This window comes from Atractosteus spatula, chromosome 11 (assembly GCF_055471065.1).
Source record: "Atractosteus spatula isolate fAtrSpa1 chromosome 11, fAtrSpa1.hap1, whole genome shotgun sequence".
NCBI lineage: Eukaryota > Metazoa > Chordata > Actinopteri > Semionotiformes > Lepisosteidae > Atractosteus > Atractosteus spatula.
Window position 1 is genome coordinate 31,815,535 of NC_142716.1, and position 25,585 is coordinate 31,841,119.

Consider the following 25,585-nt stretch of genomic DNA (forward strand, 5'->3'; position numbering starts at 1 on the left):
CCTGCTTCCTTCTTCACTGTTATTGGAACACTGATCTAGACAAGAGTCATATAGCTGTTATACAGCTAAGATTTTTGTTCTTTTTTTGACAGATCTATGATGTTTAATACTTCTACAGCAGTTTCAGTGCATAGCATCAGAATAATGTAGTAGCAGTAGTACCAGTAACGTAGTATTAAGAAGTTTTAGTATAAGCAGTATAAAGTAGTTTCATTGCATAATATTAGTAGTACTGGTAAAATGTATGGCATTCAAATTTTACCCAGTTTTCTTCTGATTTCAGCTTAAATTCAGGCTGTGATCACTGACAGGGCTAAAGGTAAGCCATCTAATATTCTAACTAATGCATTGCTCAGCTTAGCCAAGCAGCAAACAAGACAGGCTTTGGCACATGTTGTTGCCCAGTGACACAGACATCTCTCTGCAGCAGATTCTGAGACGAGACGTCAAATAATTGATGTATTTGATATATAACTGTACAAAGATTAAATAAATGTTTGCAGTGTGATGAATGTGTAATGATCCAGATGGAGACAACTCTGGCAGCTTTATTTAATAACTCTAGTGAGAATCTGATCAACAATTTGGCAGTTAATGTTTTAAAAGCCTTTAGGTAGGTTAAATGAACCTACAGTGGTGTGAAAAAGAGTTTGCCCCCTTCCTGATTTCTTATTTTTTTGCATGTTTGTTATACTGAAATGTTTCAGATCATCAAACAAATTGAAATATTAGACAAAGATAACACAAGTAAACACAAAATGCAGTTTTTAAATGAAGGTTTTTATTATTAAGGGAAAAAAAATCCAAACCTACATGGCCCTGTGTGAAAAAGTGATTGCCCCCTAAACCTAATAACTGGTTGGGCCACCCTTAGCAGCAACAACTGCAATCAAGCGTTTGCGATAACTGGCAATGAGTCTTTAACAGCGCCGTGGAGGAATTTTGGCCCACTAATCTTTGCAGAATTGTTGTAATTCAGCCACATTGGAGGGTTTTTAGAGCCTTAACCGCTTTTTTAAGGTCATGCCACAACATCTCAATCGGATTCAGGTCAGGACTTTGACTAGGCCACTCCAAAGTCTTCATTTTGTTTTTCTTAAGCCATTCAGAGGTGGACTTGCTGGTGTGTTTTGGATCATTGTCCTGCTGCAGAACCCAAGTGCGCTTCAGCTTGAGGTCACGAACAGACGGCCGAACATTCTCCTTCAGGATTTTTTGGTAGACAGCAGAATTCATGGTTCCATTTACCACAGCAAGTCTTCCAGGTCCTGAAGCAGCAAAACAGCCCCAGACCATCACACTACCACCACCATATTTTACTGTTGGTATGATGTTCCTTTTCTGAAATGCTGTGTTACTTTTACGCCAGATGTTTGGGACACACACCTTCCAAAAAGTTCAACTTTTGTCTCGTCAGTCCACAGAGTATTTTCCCAAAAGTCTTGGGGATCATCAAGATGTTTTCTGGCAAAACTGAGATGAGCCTTTATGTTCTTTTTGCTCAGCAGTGGTTTTCGTCTTGGAACTCTGCCATGCAGGCCATTTTTGCCCAGTCTCTTTCTTATGGTGGAGTCATGAACACTGTCCTTAACTGAGGCAAGTGAAGCCTGCAGTTCTTTGGATGTTGTTGTGGGGTTTTTTGTGACCTCTTGGATGAGTCGTTGCTGCGCTCTTGGGGTAATTTTGGTCGGCCGGCCACTCCTGGGAAGGTTCACCACTGTTCCATGTTTTTGCCATTTGTGGATAATGGCTCTCACTGTGGTTCGCTGGAGTCCCAAAGCTTTAGAAATGGCTTTATAACCTTTTCCAGACTGATAAATCTCAATTACTCTGTTTCTCATTTGTTCCTGAATTTGTTTGGATCGCAGCATGATGTCTAGCTTTTGAGGATCTTTTGGTCTACTTCACTTTGTCAGGCAGGTCCTATTTAAGTGATTTCTTGATTGAGAACAGGTGTGGCAGTAATCAGGCCTGGGTGTGACTAGAGAAATTGAACTCAGCTTTCCAAAGATGTGATAAACCACAGTTGATTTATGTTTTAACGGGGGGGGCAATCACTTTTTCACACAGGGCCATGTAGGTTTGGATTTTTTTTTTCACTTAATAATAAAAACCTTCATTAAAAAACTGCATTTTGTGTTTACTTGTGTTATCTTTGTCTAATATTTCAATTTGTTTGATGATCTGAAACATTTCAGTGTGACAAACATGCAAAAAAATAAGAAATCAGGAAGGGGGCAAACTCTTTTTCACACCACTGTACATCATCAGAGTGAACCAGAGGACACAGCGCATACAATGGGGAGTGCAATGAACAAAAGGGGCTTGAGAAATGTCACTTTCACAATTGGTAAAACATGAATCTTTTCCATTTTCTGTGTTGAGCAGCCAAAAGAGGTATCCAATCACATTTTTAATTTTAAGATGGCAGCCGTAAGAACAGGTTTCAGTGTGGATATCTGTTCATCTCAGCCATAGTAATCAAATTAGTGATACCTACTTTTAAAAAATAACTTAAAAAAAATACTTCTTTTCAAATCTACACTGTACATTATCTGAATGAGGAAGATGAATGGCATTGTAATCATAACCTCCTTTGTAATTCTACCTTGTAAACTGATGGCTTTGGAGAGCTTTCTAACTGATGTCAACAACAAATGCACCACAAATTAATCAAAATTAGTCAAAACTTACTCTGCGTGATTCATCTTCTTTGCAGTCCTTGATTTTTTCATCAAAAAGCTGAAAACAATTAAATAAATGTTTAGGACCTATACTTACGGTAGGATCTAGGCTTTACACCATTCTTGACACACTGGACACCAGTGGGTTATCTTCATGTAAGCCATTGGCATTCAAGATAACTTCTGCACTGCATTTTACAGGGACAGTTTAGTCAAATGATTATCTATCTGCCCCAGAATCTACTGCAAACTTGTGACGAAACAATACATTACGTATAGGTGATGCAAGAGGCAGTTGTGGAGAACAGGGAGGAGGGCACTGTTCAGCCATGGTGCACTTAGGATCCTCAGTCAGGGGAACTGGGGATTCCAGGGTGTCTATACTATATACAGCACATACAGTCTATACTCTTACCCTGTTCAAGTGAGCAATGTACCACTGATATCAGATCTTGATTTTGTTAGTAGTAAGCAAAAAAGTAATCCTGTTTTTAAAAACACCAGAATTTTGACATGATCTTCCTGCAACACCATGTAAACAGAATTTTTGCATAAAAATTAAAACCAGTGCTAAACCTTGTTTGTACTGAAAATTTAAAATAAATAAAATCGAAAAGGGTTCTGCCTATATCAGCAGTTTTGATGAAGAACAGAGGTGATAAGGAAATTGCACAAAATCTCTATTCTTGCTCAACAAACACATCAGTGTTGGAAAAGCTTATCATCAAATACTTATGTACAAACTGATATCTGCCTTGGCAAATTAAAAACAACCATTCAAATGAGAATTCAAATGGCAAGAATCACAATTCAAAGGTACAAAGCAAAAGCTTCACTGAGCAACAAAGGGTGTATCAAATGAGTCTGCATCATAGTGCTTACTTTTAATTGGTCAATCAATATCTGCAAGTAGGCATCTGCTTCTGCCAGCTTCTTGTCAAAATCCTGAACACTGGGAACAAGCCCTGTTTCAGCCTCCTGCAAAGCAAACAGAAGTGTGTGTTAAACCCTGTCCTAGCTATTGACTCAGTCTCCAAAGTAATGTTGTTCAAGTTGACGAGCAATCCTTCATCTATACAACATACTTGAATTTGCAGGTCTCCCCTGCAAACTGAGTTTTTGCACATTAAAACAGCCACCCTGTAGTAAACACTCCCACCTGATTATTTATGTATATAATAATAACAAAAGTGAAACAACACTCTGAATGTACTTAACTTCTACAGATTCAGTACAGTGCTTCCAGTACTATTAGTAACTTATAATGCCATTGGTAACAGACAATAAAACAGTTTTGTGGTCTCAGCGATACATGTCTGGTTCTACCAGTCAATCTACAGAGATTTACCAGAACCAACAGTTTTTTATGGCTGAACCTGAATGACAGAATCCCTTAATTCTTCATGAACATTCAGATGTGAGATCCTGTCCTGCCTTGTGCGCACCCCAACAGTGACCAGCAACTATAACTTGAATTCACATATATTGTCCAGATTTGCCTAGTGCATTGCTGCAAACATTTATGTTTAATAAACAAATGACAATCTATCCAAACATCCATCATCAGAAAGGGTATTAATCCTGACAAGGGTCACAGCAACCTGGACCCTGTTTTGGAAGCATACGGCACCCAGGAATTAAGAGATATCTAGTTAACTGAGTCAGGATGTCTCTGGAAGGTGGGAGGAAACCAAAGCACTTGATGAAATCCCATGCAGATCTGAGGAGAACAGCTGTACCACATACTGTAAAAGGATCCATGTTTCAGAATCTAGATCGGGACTCAGGAACTAAGAGATGTGATGCAGTAGCCACCATGACAGTGTACTGCAATTAAATACCTGACAAAGAAATGTTGTCTTTTGGGAAGTGTGACAACAAAATCGCAACAGGGAAATGGCTAGCAATGTTGGCACATAGGAAACAGATATTTTACAGCCTGTCTTCTCTTACAGAAGCAGTATGCAGAGCCAGAGGATTCTGTTGCTGCCATTCTGTGTTGTATACAATATTGTATAGTAATATTTATACAGTAGGTAGCAAAGCCAGCTGAATGACAATGTGCAACAGCTTTGCTCCAGTTCAAATCCTACAGACCTTGTGTTTTTGCAGTGCTTAGATTGATCACAGTTCATCCATGCATGTATCCATTTCTGACACAAGACACAGCAAAACACACAAACGTGAACACTAGACTGTCAATTAATTTATACTACACAAACATTTACCTTTGTTTCTTTTTTTGTCATAAATTATACAGCCTACCTGAGCTAGACAAAGAAAATAGGTATTCACTGCTAAAATGTTTAATTGAAAACCAGTCATCTAAATTTGCCCATGGACATGCTAAGCTAAACTATGTTTAGCATGTGTTTATGGTTGATTATGGCCTAACAAATTAACTTTGTTTCTCTTTTTCTGAATCTCTTTCCTTCATTTAAAGATAACAAACTGCTAAATAGTATATTTTCAGATGATTAGTCACCTCGCACATCATTCCACCCTGAGCAAAACAATAATAAACACTGCAGAATCGTCAACTGACACTGAGCCAGGACCTGAGCTGAGAGCAGACAGACATTTTAAAACAGATATTGGAGGATAAAGAATTAAAGGAATTAATCTCGAACAAGCCTGCAGAAAACAGCATGTTCCCTCCCTCAGCTCGAAGGCTACAAACAAAAACAGCAAAGATCCGCATACAGGTACACTTCAGAAACACATTACAGAAATGTACAGTTCCAGAGTTTCTGACCAAATTATTTGAGAACAATTCTAATCTCATTTCTAGAAGGAACACCAAGAGTATAAGGAAGGGTACAAAGCTCCCAAATCTTATTGCCCATAGTGGATGCCTAGTAGAATTGCTAATCAAAATGCAATGATTCAGCACTGACTGAACCAACTACAAGATCTCATGTAGCATCACTGGGGCACAACACTAGTATTATAATGGTGACTTGTGTTCACTAGAAGCTCATCCCTGTTAGTGTAAACACATGATTTGCATGGTTCCAGTACTGTTTCAGAAACTCATCCCCATCTAAATATTTACATTATGACAGGTTTTCAATTTCTAGAGAAGACTGAACTGTATCCTATTTTATGGAATTAAAGTAGCTTGTTTAACTGTTCCAGGATACTGTTGTTAGTACACTACTGCATGTGGAACTAGCACACTTTTAAATGGAATGATGGTCAGGCATTAAATTGTAAACCTCCTTGTCCAAGATAGTAACACAATAAGAGAATAACTACTGAAGCTCAATTTTCATCCTGGCAAGAGTCAGAAAAAAAAGAAAAAAATGCACAGCAAAGTTGCTGTAATGGATATGAATGCCTTAGGTCTGTGTTGCACAGCCAAAGTCTAAAGTTCTCCACCACTCTAGGATTGGTAGATAATGCTAGACTGACATCTAACTGGGCCACAGACTTAAAAACAGCATGTGGTAACTTCGTGTGGCTCCCTTATGATAACACAATGATAACATTTCTTTCACCTAAGTAAAAGTTCTATCAAAGAATTATCAACTCTCAGAATTTGGCAATGGCAAATACAGCCTCCCTTGAATATGCATTTAATGACCTTTTTATCTATAAGTTAAGAACTACTGCATTACAACAACATAGATAATGAATATTCAGCCCTGTGAGTTCATGTGCCTCAGGAATCAGGCCTAAATGTCATGTCTGCTGGCTGCACTGCCCAGCTGTGAGAAGGGCTGCAGGCAGCCAATTACTCTGTCAAACAGAACACAGCCACCGTCTATATGGTTTTCCCAGCAATCCTTCAATATCCAACTGGCAACTGTTGAGGTGTCTGACTACATGCTCACAGCTGAGGCGGGGTGAACATGACTGCAGTCCAGAGCTGCACCATAGGAAGCTTAAAGAAAGAACAAAACCCTAAACTATAAAGAGCTTCAACACAATACCACTGCAACGAAATCACTGCCACAAAAAGGTGGAAGCACAGATACAACTGCATCTGGTAGCTTTGACACTGATGCAGAAGGCTAATATTTATGCTATTGGTGCAGGACAATTTTCTCATGAAGAGAAAAGGTGACAGTCTGTCTAGTTTAACAGTGCGGGGAATAAAGCCTGATAAATTGACTTGATGGCTGATATTGTGCCCCCAGAAAGTATTCCAGTACTGTCTGGCAGCACAAACAACAGATGCTTTGGGGATTTCATGTATTAAATGTAGAAATAGACTATTCATTCATCCATCTTCTAACGGCTTCATCCAATTCAGGATGGGGTGGAGTGGGAGCCTGTCCTAGCAAGCAATGGGCTTACACCAGTCCATCGCAGGTCACACACTGATACAGGCACACACACAGAACATAAGAGGCAATTTCAACAGAAACCAATTAGTCCAACCCCTGGACTGCGGGAAGAAACTGGAGCACCTGGCGAGAATGGACAAAAATATAAAAAACCCAAGCAGATAGCGCCTCGGGTCCAGAACGGAAACAGGGCCCCAGTGATGCGAGGCAGCAATGTTAGCTACTGCATCACTGTGCCAGCTGGCAACACACTACAAAGACCCAAATTGCACAAGATAAAAAAGTCTATCAGCTGCCACTACAGTGAAACTTTCAGAGGACCACTTAAAAGGTTATTAGGTGGTCAACACCAGCTTCCCTAAGTACTCAATCCTAAACATTTATAAGATGTTCAATACAATATATATTGGACTAAACCAAAGGCAGGAATAAAATTTGAATACTATCAGGATGCAGACCTTTACGGATTTTCCTCTTTGGGTATCAAACAGGAAATCTAGCAAAGATTCCAAATCTTCTAAAGCTTTTCCACTTTCCAAGTGCTTTTTCCCCCAATAATTATTCCCACTTGAGCAATTTGTAGAAAGGTGCAATTCCACCTGCACTGACAAGTTTTTAAGATCAGGCTGACAACGGAAAACATAAAGAAATAAATGTACAGTACATAGCCAGAAAACCACAAAACCTCTGACTATATAGTGTCTGTAGATAAATGCAGTTCTAGTTTACTGGGAAAACTGGCAAAATTGATTTCCTGCCATGAAGGTTACCTGGGAGAGCTCCAACTGTGTCTTTTCAAATGTTTTTAATAAAAACAGCACACATATTTTAGAGACTATTCTTTCACCATCTGTGAATTGTATAAGCAGATAATATACATTTCCTATCCCTGTACAACTCTGTGTTATCAAAGGTCTTTTGCACAAGGCTTGAGTTAATAACTTTCAGCTGTAACAAACAATACAGCTCTAGTGCATTGCCTGAATAGCTACTAACAAACACACAAATGACTTCAGACAAAATAATCTAAATCAGGTTCTCTGAAAGCTGAAAGCAAGAAACATCACAGAATTTACACAAAAACCTTAACTGCCATTCCAATGTAACTTAGCATTCTAAACAACGTGCAGAAGTGGGGACACTATGGGAACTGTGGAAGTCTGGAACAAGCTACACAGCCATGTGGTTGAAGCTGATACCTTGGCCTCCCTCACAAAACAGCTGGATCAGATCCCCAGATCAATTAGGCATTAACTACCAAACGGGCCAGATGGGCCAAATGACCTGCTCTCATTTGTGAACATTTCTAATGTTCTTATGCCCAATGATAACAATACCAAAACGACAGACCTCACTCATTCTGAAATGAAAAAGAATTAAGTTAAGCGGGCTCTGTACAGTGCAACTGAAGGAAGGTTGTGACGAAAACATCTGAAATGGTTAATTATAATTTTCAAGCTCATTCTTTATAATTTTCAAGCTCACTTTTCAGCAAGACGACCTCTAATTACAGAACAGAGCCTAACAGTTAAAACAGGAAACGGTATTTCACATTATTTCTTGTTTCTGAGTTTTTGGAAAACTTCCCCACATGCCAACGACTATAGCACAGTGCTGAAAAAAAGAGGTTCTGAAGTTTGTTTTCAAGAAAACTAAGTGCTATAATTAGCGCTTATGCATAAAACTTCTGCTTCCTAAGAGGTCTTTTATATGTTGATTTGCCATACCATTAACTTTGATTTTCCATTTCCATGCCAGAATGACTGAGATGCACGATTCCGAAATTGTCTATTATAAAATTAGCGCCACAGGTCATGCCTACCCACTTTGGAAAAAGGGAAGTCCCTACTCTGTCTTTTTCTTCCAGTCTGTGCAAATTTATTAATCCATCCATTTTAGCTGCTTAGTCCAATCTCAGGGTCCTGGTGGCCACAGGCACAAGGCAGGGTGCAACCGGGACACCCATCCATTGCAGGACGACAGACAGACAGACAGACAGACAGACAGACAGACAGACAGACAGACAGACAGACAGACAGACAGACAGACAGACAGACAGACAGACAGACAGACTAGGCCCCAGCTACTGCAAGGCAGTAATGCTAAACCTACGCCGATGTCCCATCCAATATACGTGTAATCTTCCACTACAGTGTGCTTTTCTCCTAACCAACACAATTAAGCTTCCTTCTTAACCTGAGCTATTTAAGTCATTTGCTGTAATAGCAGGGATGTGTGCATGCTTTTAAATTATAAACACAGAAAAAATAAAACCCTTTTTAACAACAGCAAATGCTTTCTAAGTTATTAATTGAAAGCTGGCAATGGATGGCATTCAAGACCATAGACTTTTTCAAGACTTACAAAACCACCACAATGTGTGCCATTTACAGTTTACAAAGCAAAGCAAAAAATCTTAACAGAGAAAAAAGAAGCACTGATGAAGGTCTCTGGTAGAACCTTCAGCTTTCCTACCAATCTACAGAATGAGAATTTTGTATACTGCAGGGTATGAGTTTTTTCTTTTCTCAAACTTATTTCTAAATATTTTACAATGATTATTTTACAAACTAAACCAGCAAACAAAGCCCTGAACAGGATGTCACAAAGCTGAAGGCACTCCTCCAGCTGCAGCTGGGGAATATTGACTTCCTTCAGACTTTAGTAAAAGAATCAAGTGATCATTCATCCACTGCCTTTAGCAGGATTGTTCAGGGCTGCTCAACGGCAAGCCATTAGAAAATAAGAATATAAGAAAAGTTACAAGTGAGAGGAGGCCATTCGGTCCATTTAACCCATTTATCATGAGATGACTGTTTTGAACACCTTACCCATTTCTTGAAGAAAGCTAGGACATCGGTTTGAACATGACACGTTAAAAACTGACTCCTGTTCCCATACTGCATAGTTCTCTTATTTCATATCTTCTGTTATATGCTTATACACACACGCGCATTAGGTATGAGAAATCAGGTATCTGAAAAACCCTTTTCATAAAAAGACAATAACAGCCTCTCGCATTGTCTAAAAAATGATTTTGCAATAAAATAGAGAAAGAAGATAAACTGGAGACATGGCAGGAAACCTGAGACGCTACTCGGCAGATGTACTGGTTTTAATTAAAGTACTCTAAACCCCCCCACCCAACATATTACACTAACCCCAACTAACACAGCCTTGAAAATGGCGGAAGAGTTTAAGTACCAGAACCAATTCTAGGCCCTTGACCTGTTTTAATACAGGCATTTTCCCTCTACATGCAATATTTCCGCCTCAGCAAAACAGCTGATAAACCCACAACATACAAGCATGCAGCTTCAGCAAATGTCCCAATCTGTTCTATAAAGCCTGTCCCTTACAGCAGTTGTAGCTCTCCCTGCTACCCCAGTCTAAATAAAATCTAATAACTTCAGTATTACCCCTGCTTCCTACATTGGTCCCCACACACACCACAACGACAGCCCTGTCTCTTTAATATTTCCAGTAATATAGTACTTACAACACACAAATCTTTCAGTGACATGCCTCAGCAGGCATTGCAGGCCTGATTAGAATCGTGTTTCCCTTCTGTCCCAACTGCAAAGCACAATTTCTCCTTTCTCGACAGATTACGACTAATCCAATCATTTGCAATCTGTATACAGAGAAATTTAAAGAAAAATCCACACACAGAAAACTGTAATCCAGGACCCTGCCCGAGAAGAAGCGGACACTTCCTTAAAAAAAGAACAGCATTGCCCTCAGAAAGTGACACACATCAACAACTGCTCTCATTGGATAAGGAGGCCAGACAGATGAGTAACAGCTAAAGCAAGCTCTGCTCTGATTTGCTTTTGGTCACATGCTTTCCCCACCTCATGTAGTGGATTTTCTGATAGATACATGTACTCACAGTTGTGCAGAATGTAAGAGAGACAGAGAAAGAGGGCTTGCTTATACATGCAACAGAATAAGCAAGCAGATCAGTGCAAAAAGACCTTATGCATAATCAAGTAAGGAATGTAATCGCACAGTTAAAAGGAATCAGTGTGCCATCATCAAATGCCTTCTTGTTAGCAAATCATTAAACAACTCACTCATATTCTGACTCACTTCCTTCTATTCTCAATATTCTGTGATGAACTCCTCACCCTGTCTTCCTATGAGACAAACAAGGGGCTGGGCTGTTCCGTCTGCACACAGTGACTCAGCGCAGAATGAAAATGTTCATAATAAGATGAAGTTTACAGTAACCCCTTTTAAACTTCTCACACTACTCAGCTCTGTGCAATTTCCAAGAAAGAAAGAGAGGCACATTTGTAACAAAATATTTCCACTAATTAAACTTGCTAAAAGAGTGTTTAGAGCTATTTGGCACAAGCAAATTCAATACTAACAAAAAGAAAACAATCAGATTTATCTTTAAGGTACATAATATAGCAGCTGAAAACTCCTAACCTGGCTGGATTATATTTCTCTTTACCTATATAATCTTTATCGTCTCTTGGAAATGTGCTCTGACATAAAGATATGTGAGATACATAGAGATATGAAAATAACATAATGTAAGAAATATCTTAAAAATAATTGTCCAACAAATTTTTGACAGAATGTGAAACTGCCATTTCTATGCTGAAGGAACATTTCTTAAAACCACAGACTTTCCTCTATGATTCTGAGACCTAAGCATTACAAAATTAATGAGAGGGCACCAAATACTAAATGATCCAAAACCATATCTGAAAGAGGCATTTATGGTACACTCCTAATCTGCAAATCTTTCTTACACGAGTTGTTTTGTAATGCAGATAGGAAGGAAACTGTACGGAAAACAATTTCTGTGGCACTTAAGAACAAAACAGTTCTCTATGAAAATTGGGGATTAAAAGTAACAAGCAAAATGCAGTTTAGTTGGGCAGTGATACTGCATTTCTGTGCCTTTAACATTTACCTTTTCTACTGTCTTTCTTTGTCAGCTGTTTAACCTCGTCTATGAATGATCTTGTCTTGATAATTGATTAGATTCAAATGCTTAGCTACCCTGAAAACAAATCAATCAGTTCTTTCTCGGAAGGTTTTCAAGAGCAGAAATCCTGAAAGCCTTCTGAAAAACAGGAACTTTCAGATGTTGACATTATGAGATTCCAAAGTAAAAAAACTTTTTAGCTTTTAATACACCTACTTGCTTGCTTCCCTGTCTTGTCACCTCAGCATTGGGAACCCGTGAATTATGGGAGAGATCTCGCTTTTGTCAGAAACTAAGCGGTCTAGCTCCATCAATCTCAAAGACTTGTTCTGCTGCCAGACTTTATCTTCTGATTTACAGTCTGCCAATTCTGGTTCCTTACGTAGTTTAAAGACACTTAATGGATCATTAGGCCTTCTGATGCTTGTCCCCACAACAATGCAATGAATCCTCCCAAGACCTCAAATCTATTTTTAAATCATGCTATATTTTTATACTATGACCTTTCTTGGTATCGGATTTTATTTTGTCTTTTTACATTTTCTTCATGCTATGATATTAATATCACATACAGTAAAGGTTTAGGACCTGAGGGAGAGATGATGTTGAATGTATCACACCAATTAAGCAATAAGTGAAGCACGCTGTAGATTAAATTCGGCTTTACAGCTCAGCCAGAATGAGCTATGGAAAAGCGACTTTTCTACATGAAGGTTGTATACTAAGGGCAAAAAATCCCTACAGAATTTAAGGAGATAGTAATTGGTAATGTCATTAAGCATTTTTGAAATAATTAAAAAAATATATTTTGTCTGTGAGTGGAGGTACCCAGTCAGCTATTTTACAACCCAGGTGCTTAGGGCAGTTTAACCAAGCCATCATAGAGACCCTAAGCAAGAAAAATGGTACAGAGTGAATTGGCACACTCCACAGACCACACTCATAAAACACTTTCTGCTTACATTTACTACCCTTCCCTAATGGTAAAATACTAAAACATAAAATGCGATCCTTTATAGCAATATGCTTGTTTTCTTTATTTAAATAAACAACTCGGGACCATCAGATTTTAAAACTGGGTGTCATTTTCTTTTTTGCTTTCCTCCTGTGTTAAACAAGACATGCATTTCACAGAGTTTTGTTTTCTCCCTTCCTGAAAAACTGCACAAACACATATGCTTTCCCAGCATTACACAAATTAACATATGAGCAAGAGTAACCAAATTCTACAAACATAAAGAATATGAAGAGGACAGTGGGATCATCTTCCTTGTTTAGCTGCTAGTAGCTAACTGATCTGAGGATTTCATTATACATTTCCTGAAGTAACTTAACTCCATCTTAAGAACACATCCAGATATCACATTTTAGGCTCCTAAACCTAGATGGAAAAACTTCGGTTCTCAGCCTTAAATGCCTTTCCTCTTCATTTCCACTTGTGTGCAAAACAGGTAATGCACTGTAAAATCCATTAAAAGCAGCACTATAAAGAGATTAAGCCTGGAAGGTAGGAGACGAAATTCTTTACCCTCAGTTGGAGCGTGTGCCGCAGGATAGTGCCCTCTAAGGCATGAATCCACTTTTCCCTCTCGTCTGCATCACGGGCTAGAAAGAAAGAGAAAACAAACACACCCCAGCCAGATCAGAAGCCATATAGGAAAAAATACACTGTCTAGTTTAAAGAACGAATTAGAGAAGCCCATTCAGAACATCTTACTCAACTGGTTACAGCTTATTTGCAATATCCTTTTTCACAGTGCAGTGGCCAAAACTGGTGTTTTGTAAACGGGGGTTACACTAGAACTAGTATGTTCTTTCACAGCACTTTGTTTCACCACTTCTGCACATTTGTATTTGTGTCACAGGAAGCAAAACTGTGCTATGACCAGTGAATCCTACGGCTACGCACCTGATTAAAAATGTCACTACACATTAAAATGATTGGGTGAGAGTTGGGGGTGGTGAAGAGCTTGTGTGTGAAGAGGAATCTATCACATGCCAGTAACACTGATCTCATTTTGACACACTAATTAAGGCATACTGGGTCTTCTGTAGTCCTGCGAATCTTGGTTTTGTGTACCCGAACGTCCTTACAGTGGCTTTAAATGACCTTTCATTATTGGCTATATCTTTCTTTGAAAGTAAATTGTTTTGGCTGTAATAATCCCTGGATTTCTCTCATCCCGTTCAAAAACGTTTATCGCTAGGGATCCCTGAGCAGTCCCCAGGTTTAGTGATGAGATGGATGGTCCTTATTTGCCTAGCAGATTGAAAGACAAATCTGTTCTGAAACACTCAATGATCAACTCCAGCTTGAAGTACAGAAGTTCAAGAAAAAAGTAGTCCAAACTACCAAACACTTGGTAGACATTTAATATGGAAAAGTGCAAAAACGTACTACTAAAGTTGTACAATGCATTAATAAGATAATAATAATCTCATTTAGAATACTGAGCCTTTTTTTGTAATTATGCTATAAAAATATATATATCTGTTCGAGAAATATCAATTAACAGAATTTCTCTTCCAGAGGAGAGCAATCGGCTACATTCCCAAATGTAAAGGGATTCCTTACACTGACAGGCTAAAAGAACAAAACCTTTTTAGTTTTGAATACAGAAGGACACGATTCTTCTTTCTTGATTCGAGTTTTCAAAATCGCCCAAGGTATTGCCAAAGTTGACAGAGGAGACTTCTTCAGGATCAACAGTGATAGACAAACCAAGAGGGGACAACAGGTTGGTAAAGGGAAAAGCATTTAAAAATGAGAACGGGAAGCGCTTCTTTACACAAACAATTGAGGGAATGTGGAATCAGCTGCCCAGTCAGGTCGTTAAAGCCAGTATCCTGAATTCTTTCAAAAAAGTTCAAGTAGGCAGCTGCGTCAGCATGTGTAGGCTGCAAAGGAACAAGTAAAGATTTATTCCGCGCTGAAAAGAGAAGAAAAAAAAACATGTTTCGGCTGTTGAGCCTTCTTCGAAGAAACCTTTACTTGTTCTTTCAAAAAAACAACTAATGAGATCTTTGCACCTACAATAGATAGGCTAAATAATCTGTCTTTGTTTAATCAAGATGAGTTTCAGCAGAAAGACAGTCATCATTTTACATGCCTAACAGAATATCCATATACGACTACCTGATATGGGAATTAGAAAACTGATGGTATGTTCCTTCTGTTGTTTGATTATTATTCTCCAACAATACGCGATCTTCCAGGATCTGTTAAAAATTATGAATATTCTAGTTCGGGAGGGTCAACCCCTATCCTGGACAGCTACAATCCAGCATGTTTCATAGGTCGCTCTTGAATTATCAGTTACAAAAGACACGTGAGTTTTGATCAGTTTAGTAAATAATTGGGTTCCTTGGTGTCAGGAATGTCCTCCTGTGTGCCTTGAGAGCTAAAACATGTTGGTGTTTCCATTCCAAAGTTTCAAATTCGACTCTTCAATTTTCAGATGTGACGTTCTGCTCATAAGCATCCCTCATTGAGCTCCAGCATTTCCTTTAAATGGAAATCCTGAGTCATGGGGATTTTTCTGGAATCCGCTGTTGCCAGACCTCCTTTTCTACATAATCGTCATCATCCTCCCCCTGGAACACCCACCACCACTCCAACACATACTGTACACAAACGCCACACAGACCAGCACAGCTCTGCATAGCCTCCCTGCTCATGCTGAGACACAGCTGGGCTGCTTGCTGGAAGCTTCTGTTGTAAAACCCAGAGCTGTGTATCAGCAGAAACACCACACACAAACCTGTTGCAAGAGCTGAGCAGACAGCTTGTCAGTCTTACACGCAAGGCTGCTGTGAAGCCTGAGCAAGGCAAATAAAACCAGGGTAAATAAATGGATGTAGAAGGGTTATGGTAAAGGTTACTTTAAATATTTTACAACATCTGAGCATTAATTCCTTCTGCAGAATAATCTAGTACAGTAGTGTGTAGTATGAACAAACTGCTCCTGTGTTATTAACTCATACCACTGTAATTAAAAATCACAGCCCAGAAATAAAATTACTGATCTTTTACTGACAAGCTGGAATGTCTAAGATAAAAATTTATTAACATTTTTAGATGTTGGCTTTTTGTATTTTTCACAAATGGAAGCATTACATTTTTAAACATCTTCCATGTAAATGTCTTCCACTGACACTGAAAGAAAAGCTAAGGCGCTAACAAAGTACACCACTCCTAACATATATTATGATGTCATTTTTTGCTGTACCGAAAAACCATGCGTTTCTTTCCACACGACACGATCTTTGCATGTTAATTCTTTCAGGCACATTAATACGCTGACTGCACTCTAAACAAGCCCACCTGCAGCGCTTCTCAAAGCTGAAAGAGAGGGGGGAAAAGGCTGAAACAATCAGGCCAGGCAACAAAATATATAGTGCACCTCATTGCGCCAAGCAAAGAACTGCATTGGCGCCCATTAATATTTAACCCAGAGGAAGAACGAGCTGCTTAAAATGCAAAATACAGCTGAACCCAGAATGATGGATAGGTCAAAGCTCAGCAAAAGCGCAAAGCTTTCAAGGCATTAAGTGCCCCTATAGATCATGCAAAACTACTTCCAGCAAGAGAAAGCCATATAGCTCAACAATTACATCCTGAAAGAACATTTTAAAACTGCAAAGGGAGAGGACAGAGTGACTCAGTTAAAAATAGTGTATAAAACATCCAGGTCTGATGTTCCCTAATCACTAAACATTTCTGATATGTCATGTGCTGCAAAGGGAACTGAAAGAAAGAGAAAGTTGTTTTTCTCTTTTATTGAACAGTCAATTTGGAACAAATTCTAATCTATAATGACAACCTGAATCTGAATGAAACATGGGTGGATTGAAGTTGGCGCACTTTTGAAAAATGAGATCTGAATTCATGACTCTCCCTGGGTCTGGAGTTCTCTATGTCATACAATCCAAGGTTAAATCAAAGATCTGCCTGAGAAGACACCCAGACTTTAGCAACTTGTGGTGGGGAAAAGCAATGTGCAGGTGACTTGTCTAAACTTCACAAAGTACGTCTGTCTGCGTTACATTCAATCGACACCAGTTATAACACAGTACTAATCATTCACTCAAATATTAAGTCAAATAATCAGACTAGACTGCGCCTCTTACAATCAGACCTTTTCAATGGAAGGCTTCAGAGCTATCTTGCAAATAGGGGCGGTGAGTGGATCTGCTTTGTGCTATTATTGGAGTAACTAGCACTCGAGACTTTTAAGATTGACAGGAAACCAAACTCTGTCAACTCTAGGCTTCCCGGTCTACTCAGTCCAGAAGCAGTTATGATGTGTAATGCCCTTGCAGGGAAGGAGAGTTTAGAAATCAGGAGTAACAGGTCCTTTTTTCCCTCACCAATAAGGATGGATGGCATGCACCTTCTATTTAAAAGTAGGAGAGTAATCAGAAAATTCAATTACAGTTTAATGTTTCCCTATTCACAGAAGGTAAATCATGTTATCTGGTCTGTTCTCAGCACTCTAGTCATTAAAGCACAAAAACTGCATTCTCCCGAGTCTGAGAAAAAAGAGCTTCTAAGTACTAAGAAAGCTTTTACTCCCTTCATCAGGACTGAATTACACTGGACTGAGAATGGTTCAAGCAAAACACCAGATTGCATTCTTAAAATTAAAGTCTGCGACCATTACATACACAGTAAACCCTCAGTTTAAGGGACTTAGGATTTTATGAAAAAAATGTCCAAAGGGGAATTTTGTCTTAAAAATCAGATATACTGGATTTTCCCCATAGTAGCAGACAAAATAACCAAGCCTGTTGCCCGATAAAAGCTGTATCAAGCCTTGAGCACAGGTTCAATTAATTTGTAAAACTTGAGTAAAATAAAAAATGAAAGTATAAGAATTGTTAAATATGTTATATTGTTAATTGTTAAATATGTTAGAAATCTCAGCAAAATGCAAAAATGTCATTCATCTTGACATCTTCCTCCCTATTAGTACGTTATACCGAAGGTTTACTGTATCCCAATCTAATTTCACTCGCTGTTTCTTTTGTGGATTCCGGCACTCTATACCCAGTGGTATAAATGTTGATTATTGCGTTTTCATAATATCTGAGGTATGAAACAGCACTATTCTTAGTACTGTGGAAGTTATCTAAACATAAATCCACGTGTGCATCGCTGGAGATTACTTGAAATACCTGTTATGACAAAAGGTACCGTCATGAGATGGTATATTTGTCTCGTTGAGGAAGATGACTTTCAGTTTGCTAGAAGTGCTTGTGTCTGCCCAGTGAATATCCACTTTCACAGGCAGTATGTTTGCAACTGTCAGATAGCAGGTTTGTGATTTGCCAGACAGGTTGAAATTTGACTCAATCTTAATAATCATCATCATCATCTTTATATTTTTCCATTACGCATTATCTCAAGGCACTTTAAAATTTATCTGTGAATCCCATAATGCACATTCAGTTGGTGCATCTAGTATAACTGCTTAAAACCAGACAAAATGACAGCTTACCAAACATGTTTTTTACAAGTCTTACTGATAATTAGTAATTAAAATCACTCTTTATTTGTATCATAATGCATATTTATATTTGCATACTTTCAGGTGCCACTGACAGAGGGGGGTAGATCTGTTTGTTAAGATATCCATCACACAGAATCAGGAAATTCAAATCACATGCATTTATAAATATTTAAAAATGAAGAGATAAACTTCAGGAAACAAAATCTGGCTCTGCTGCATCATGTCTCCAGGAATCCTCATTAAACTAAAACCACACCTTAGCTATAAAGTAATAACACTAAACAGCAATGTTACAGAACTGAGCTTTTTATTACATTAGCACTTCTTCTTGGTTGTAGTACAGAACAGTTTTACTCTCAATGTTTTCCTTTGTAATAATCCCTTTTAAAAGTCATCTACCCTCAGTTGAATAATTTGCACTAGCCCCGAGTGTTACTGTTTCAGTGTTGAAGAATGCTGTCCCTTAAAAACTCATGCAATAAGGGCTTTAGAAGCAACTGATTTTCTTCCTTAATTCACTGGAAGTTTCAAAGCAAAGGATTTTCAGCCACCTTACTATCCCTGGACTCTAGAGTAAGTGGAGTTTTCAGTAATTTTCTAAAAGTACATATTTTTGGTTGTGTTAGAAAGGTTATTTCAATAGTATCATTAGTCACTTCAGCAAATTTATTTTTAGTTTTTATAAAACAGTGAAGAGCATGTTTTTCTCAATATAGCAAATATTGAATTATACAATAAGAATACATTAGCAGTTTCTAATTAACATTATAAAATACTGGAAGCAAATGCCACTTACATATAACATTAATACAATCAGTCAGTGCATCTAGTATAACTATAACTAGTACAAAAACAGTCCACAAAATCATGATAATAACTTCGTTCAACTGCCTCGAACCAGACAGAAACACAGCTTACCAAACAAGTTTTTCACAAGTCTTACAAATAAAGAGTGATTTTAATTAGTAGTAATCATTCTTTATACTTTTGGGTGGAACAGTGGCACAGTAGTTAGCAATGTTGCCTCACTGTGCTGCGGCCCTGGGTTCAATCAGGTTCAATTCCAGACCTGGGACGCTCTCCTTGTATTCGCATGGGTTTCCTCCGGGTGCTCTGGTTTACTCACACCGTCCAAAGACATGCTGGAAGGTGAACAGGCGTCCGGGAAAAACGGCCCTCGTGTTTAGTGAGTGTGTTTATGTCTGTGTGTGCCTCACGATGGACTGGCATCCCATCCAGGGTGTATCCTGATTTGTGCCCATTGCTTGCTGGGATAACTCCAGTTCCCCAGTGACCCTGTATTGGATAAAGCTCTTAGAAAATAGATGGATGGGTAACTTATACTTCCTATGCTCTGGTGTTTTCTTTTAACCCGTCTACTTTCCTGTAAGTTATGGATTTAAGACAAGAATGCGTCTCAATTCTCACTAACAATCATGTCTGCAGTGTAAATGGTTTAATTGACGTTTACAGATTTCTGCTGGAGAAGTATATTGCAGGCTCGTCTTTGAGGGGACTGTAATAACAGTCAACCTGCCACCAGACTCCTGTAAAGGCCTCAATCACTTACAAATAGTCTCCCTAGGAGTCAATTAGATAATTATATTACTGGGGAGGGTTTAGAAGCCAAGTTTTCACAGGGTTAATTAGAGGTGTCAGTGTATAAGTGGGGTTTTCAAGGCATTCGTGGTGGCTGGGTTTTTTAGGAAGCAGTCTGGGATGACTGCTGTGGAATGCAGCAATAGAGAGGGGATTTTGCCTAGTCTTTGGTCTACTACAGGGACTACATTTAGATTAATCCACCCTGGTCTAGAGTTGGTGTCAAATTACTAACTCGTCTTTTACAAGCTGTAAATATGTACCTTTCAACTGACGAGTAAAACATATGAACTGTGCGCAAGGGAGCGCTCTTCTTTTTAACTAATCCTCTTTACTGTGAGGACAATTAGGCTGTCCAGTATTAATTTTTGACACCCACTTACTTATTGACACCAAAATCAAACCTTTAACCTCTCAACTGAAAATTCAGGAGATATACTCTGCATACCAAACAGTAATGCTTCTGTGTTACATGAAGTGAAGACTTCAGGACAAGTTTGACTTTAACTGGTTCGGCTTGGGGGATGATAGCCTGACCATGTGGAAGATGCAGTTGTAATCTCCCTGTGTACAAGGAATTACACCTTCTTAAAAGGACACACCTTTGCTGGGTAAAGTCACATGAATTTTATTAAGGCCCCGCCTTTAAAAAAATAGCAGCAACAGTAGTCCTTATTCGCGCCACATTATAATTAACTTCTTCATGCCACATCTGTACATGTATCCTGTCTTATGTACAGTTTATTTCTGAAGAAAAGGGAAGAGAGAAAAATCAAGGTGCTTTTTGGCAGCTGTTTTTTGTCCATAAATGGCTTCCATTAGAAGCAGAAAATTAAAGAATGAAACTAAACACAGCCACAGACAACAAATAATGAGAAAATTGAACTTCTGTGGCTAAACAATTCTAAGTCACTAAACAGTAAAAGCAAACAGATACTGAATATCTGAAAAGGGGAACACCAATCCAACAATCAAAGCAAACTAGTTTTTTTTTCCAAATGAAACCTTTTCCAAACCCCACAGCTGACACCAGCTTCTCCCTTCCAGATATTTATTCTCTTTCTTATTATGACTAACTGCTGAGATGAGAAGTCATTTCGCACTTCAGCCCATTCAGATGCTAGTGAAATGTTTTGGATTAGTTATACTCTTTTAAGAGGCGTTAAGATGATTGCTTACACAGCATCTACCAATTGAAGAATTCAACTCAGACTGTTACCCTCTAAGTGGCTCTTTCTTTAAAGGTAATAGCACTTTCTAGTTGTTTCCATGCCCATCCTGGTCCTCTCAACCCCACCGTTGTTTCCATGCCCTTTTCCTTCTAACTGAGCTCTCAATTAGATTAACGATCTATTTAATAGTAATTGTGAGTTCAATTAAATCAGGGCTGAAGACCTTTTGGAGCCACTAACATGCATACAAACCCCTTGCAAACTCCTGGTGAAAAGTGTTTTTCCACAAGTGGTATTGTTGCTTCCCACCATCCGTGTGAACAGCACTGGAGCTTTGGATACCCTTCCTCTTATCCACGACACACTACTGTACACAATTTACCTCAGGAGCTATCTCTCCCCTTTTACCCACAGGCCAGTTCTCAAATACACATTTCCATTTTCTCTTCTGAAGCCTGGAAGGATCCTCCTATAATCCCATTTTGATTCCAGAAATAAATCCTGACTCAATGGCTACCTTAACATTACCCTTCAAACGGTCCTCTCTTTTCTTGTGTAGGGTACTCATTTCTAAAACTGATAAGGAATAATTTAAGGTTACTGCTGTGCAATTTTATTTTTGCCAGTGTGGTGAACTGAACATTCATTGCAGATCCGTCCATAGGCATTCTGAAAGGCAGTTTGACAATAAAAAGATTGGATTCAGTGCCATAAACTGCAGCAATCTGGAGCACTGAACCTGGCAAACTAATTTCAACTAAGCACTGATGTCCATGCAGCCATCTACTGACCCTAAACCATTTGTGCCTAGTTTTAGGTGGAGAGTATTAAAGATTTTCTTTTACAGTATGGTCCTATCTGAGCGAGGGATGTTTTTTTCTGGCCCTCAGCTGCTCTGCTAAATACAGGCTTCATGAATTATGAATGGCACTTAAAGTAAAGCTGTGCAGGCATGACCTATGCTCTTCGGATATATTTTAAACACAAAGCTTTATCAAACAGTACCCCAGGTATGAATCAGGTATGAACTAACTTATTACTGCAAGAGAAACTGTCTTATTTCTGGCATTCGTTTTTATCTATTCAATACTACAATGCTGACAGAGGTGAGGAGGACAAATCCTTTACGCTGTGCACCAAAATGCTGTTTGCATCTCTACAAAAGTGTGATATTTGCCTTGCCTGCAAAAAAAATCAGAAGCTTCTGATAGGATGTTTTAATAATGGTCTTCAGAGGTTTGTAGAGACAGACTGCTTCCTGTAACCATCTTTGAGCTTTCAGATTTGGTTGGATCACTAATGATCACATAGAACATACAGAAATATTTTTTTCGACGTCAGAGCATTACAGAAATACAAAGATGCTGTGAAGTTTTGCTTGAAGTCTGGCACAGCAATAGCAGACACTGCTCTGCTCCTTGAAGACTTCATTATGAATTCCAGGCAAAGGACTTTTTTGGATAAACACTTTAGGGGCCCTGGACTTATGGTCTTTCATTTATTCAAAACCAACAAGTTGTTGGCCACATAAGGCTAGCCAGTATAAAAAAGTTCAGCATAAACTATGCAGTGCTTGAGACAATTACTGCTTTTACAGGGAACAGGTGCAAAACCTGTGGAGGGCTTCAGTCTTTATGCTTGCAGTCCTCCAATCATCCACAGCTAAAGACACTTGAAAGGCCTTAAAGTGCTTTATTTAATTTTTTAAGCCAACTAGATCAGAGGATCCCAAACTCTGATCCTACGAGTCTGGAATAAAACAAGAGTTTGATGTTTTGTTGAATCTCATCCTTTTAGATGCACTTTTTTACATATCAAGAACAAGATTTGCTCTTGCTCATGTCTTGTTTTGTTTTTTCTTAAGCACTCTGGACTTCCTAGATCGGAAGGGGACTATATAGGAATAAATTTGTATCAGAAATCTTCCACAGCTGTTATGAATGCATTAACTGGTCCACTTAAGTCTCATTTGGATTGAGTATAATTATTCTCACAGTTCAGGAGCTATTTGTAAGTACAAAAACATAACAAAAACCCTGGATTCCAGAGCCAAGTAGTCAGGTGGAATCAAAACCTGAATAAGTCCAGGACTGGAGCTGTACACCACAGGTGTTGACAGTAATTTAAACTTTTTAACAATCTTGACTCCTTAGGTCTGGGTACCAGCAGAGAAAAATCATTTACAATCAAGTGTGAATTGAATACAATGACAGAGCCATTTCCAAGGCCCATACAGCTAAAGACTGGAATGTGATGCAACAGTCCTTTGGAAACAAACAAATTGTATACCTTCCAGGTGACTACTGACACTGCTAGTATCAAACTATCTGTAGTATCTCAATATTAAGGTCTTTTGAAAATACATGTCAATTATTTTGAAACTTTATGTTATAATACAAAGGAAACCAAGACTGTTATTTCTTTAAGTGTAGCAGCATCATAAAATTGTTTTACCTTTTGTTCAATATTTAACCTTAACAAAGCTCAACATGAATCTGGGATATTTAAGCTTAATGCAATACACTTTCAGTAAAAATAACTCTTCTGCTATATTTTGCTATTTATGTCTTTTTCAATTGTTTTTTTTCATGCAGCCTTATGTGAAATTATTGCTCTGCTAGAGGAATCCCCATATAACGCTGTCAAAATAGTTTCAAAAAGTTGATACATATATAGTTAATATATAGACAAAGAAAATCAAGTATACATACACACAGAAAGAGATGTGGGGCAAATTATAGAGGGTAATCCATTCTCACTAATCCTTCGTGCTTCAGATTTTGTGGTGGTGTTTTTAGAGGAAGCAGTGAGACAATGCTGCTTCACAGCAGAGGTGTCAGAAAAGAAGAGGGTCATGACATGAGCCAATCATTTACGCACTGAAGATCGGTTCAGAGAGACGGCACTGAAAGTTAATTATTTGTAAAAAAAACAACATATTCTTCTCTCTTTTCTAACTGACTGAAATCTGACCCAGCATAACGAGCCACCACCTACGAAAAAAAATGAATTAAAAATAACAGAGTCTACAAATATGCGAGCAGAGTGAGCTTTCAACTAGAGAGACATGCTGTTTCATCCAACATCTCATTCCAATCAATAACTGCCAACGACCAGCGAAAAACTATCCTGCAGCGACCTACCACAGCTATACCGGAATTGAGAATAATTTAAAGCAGCCAAGCACTCAGCCACTCTAAGGCCACCAAGGGTCCTTACACCAAAATAACTTAGGTGGGGAAAAGCATGCCTTTAGCCATTCTTGAAGAGTTAAACAACAAAAGTCTACATTCCTCTGACCTTACCCTTCCTACTGTAGAGCCACAGCATACAATGTCGGAACATAGCAATGGGAGATGGCATAGAGGTGGCTGGCCACTTAACGACAAGGTGGCAGTGAGGTGGATGATAGGATGAGGATGGCTTGACAAGAGGGAGGTGGAGATGAAAGACCTGGGAAACGGTCCTGGGCGCATCGCTTCCCTGCTGCCAGTCCCGCGGGGCAGGGGCAGCAGACCGGGGCGGGCGGGCGGGCGAGGGGGCTGTCCTGTCGCCACAGAAGGTCCTGTACCACACTGAAGGTGGAAGAAGCTTGGTGCAGCACGACTCGTGTACGTTTGTCCACAGACACGCAGGCACCCCCAAAGAAAGACCAACCAGAAAACAGACCCGTCCGCAGCGAGGAAGAGCTTGCAGTTATTCTCTCCTATGCGTTTCCTTAGTCGCTGAAAGATGCGATATTAGGATTTCCCTCTAGAGCAGTGAATTTACAGTGCTGGGAGTGCACAGCTGTGCATGTGTTCGGAGCTGACACAATAATCCTTCTTTTAAAAAAACGCCGAGCGAGGGAAAAGGAGAGAGACAGACTGAGAGCTCACATGAACGGCAGGCAGACTGAAGACGAGCCTGACCGACGGGCGCGGACGGTCTGACTGTCAAGCGATGGGGAGGAGGCGAGCGCGCAGCTCACCTTGAAAATGGAACGTCTTCTGGTCCACGGTGATGGTGAAAGTGCTGTCGTCCTCGTCGTCAATACCAATCACAGCTCCCTGGGAAACAAAAGAGAGGGCCAGTCAGGCTGAAGGAGACGTCACCGGCTCTCTCTCTGGCTCATGCACGCACACACAAGCCAGGGGAGGAGAAGTGAGGGGGGGGTGTCTAGGCTGAGAGAGAGAGGGAGGGAGGCGTTTGCACACAAACCAGCAGCTGCAAAAAAAATACCGCAGGGCCATATAACTAGGAAGTCCAGACTCTGTTGTTTTTTTTTAAACATCACCTTTTTACATTGTTAAAATAACTAGTGTAGTATACATTTTTCATGGCTGGAACAACAATTCAGTATCCTTTACATATTCTTAATGTAGCTAAATTAGTCTCTCAA

The 25,585-nt window shown here is 39.2% G+C and overlaps 1 protein-coding gene across 4 annotated transcripts in view; it reads right to left on the reverse strand.

Moving 5' to 3' along the window:
• osbpl9 (oxysterol binding protein-like 9) overlaps window positions 1–25,585 on the reverse strand; it is a 66,697-nt gene that overhangs the window by 29,233 nt on the left and 11,879 nt on the right. For 2 of the 4 annotated variants that reach the window (XM_088927247.1, XM_088927245.1), the window contains exons 3-6: window positions 25,175–25,253; window positions 13,450–13,526; window positions 3,567–3,662; window positions 2,695–2,742 (exon numbers count right to left, since the gene is read on the reverse strand). In XM_088927247.1, the coding sequence (XP_088783373.1) occupies window positions 2,695–2,742; window positions 3,567–3,662; window positions 13,450–13,526; window positions 25,175–25,253 (300 nt within the window). Of the gene's footprint in view, window positions 1–2,694; window positions 2,743–3,566; window positions 3,663–10,475; window positions 10,752–13,449; window positions 13,527–25,174; window positions 25,254–25,585 lie in introns of those variants that run through there. The other 2 variants (XM_088927249.1, XM_088927248.1) reach the window with 1 other exon arrangement.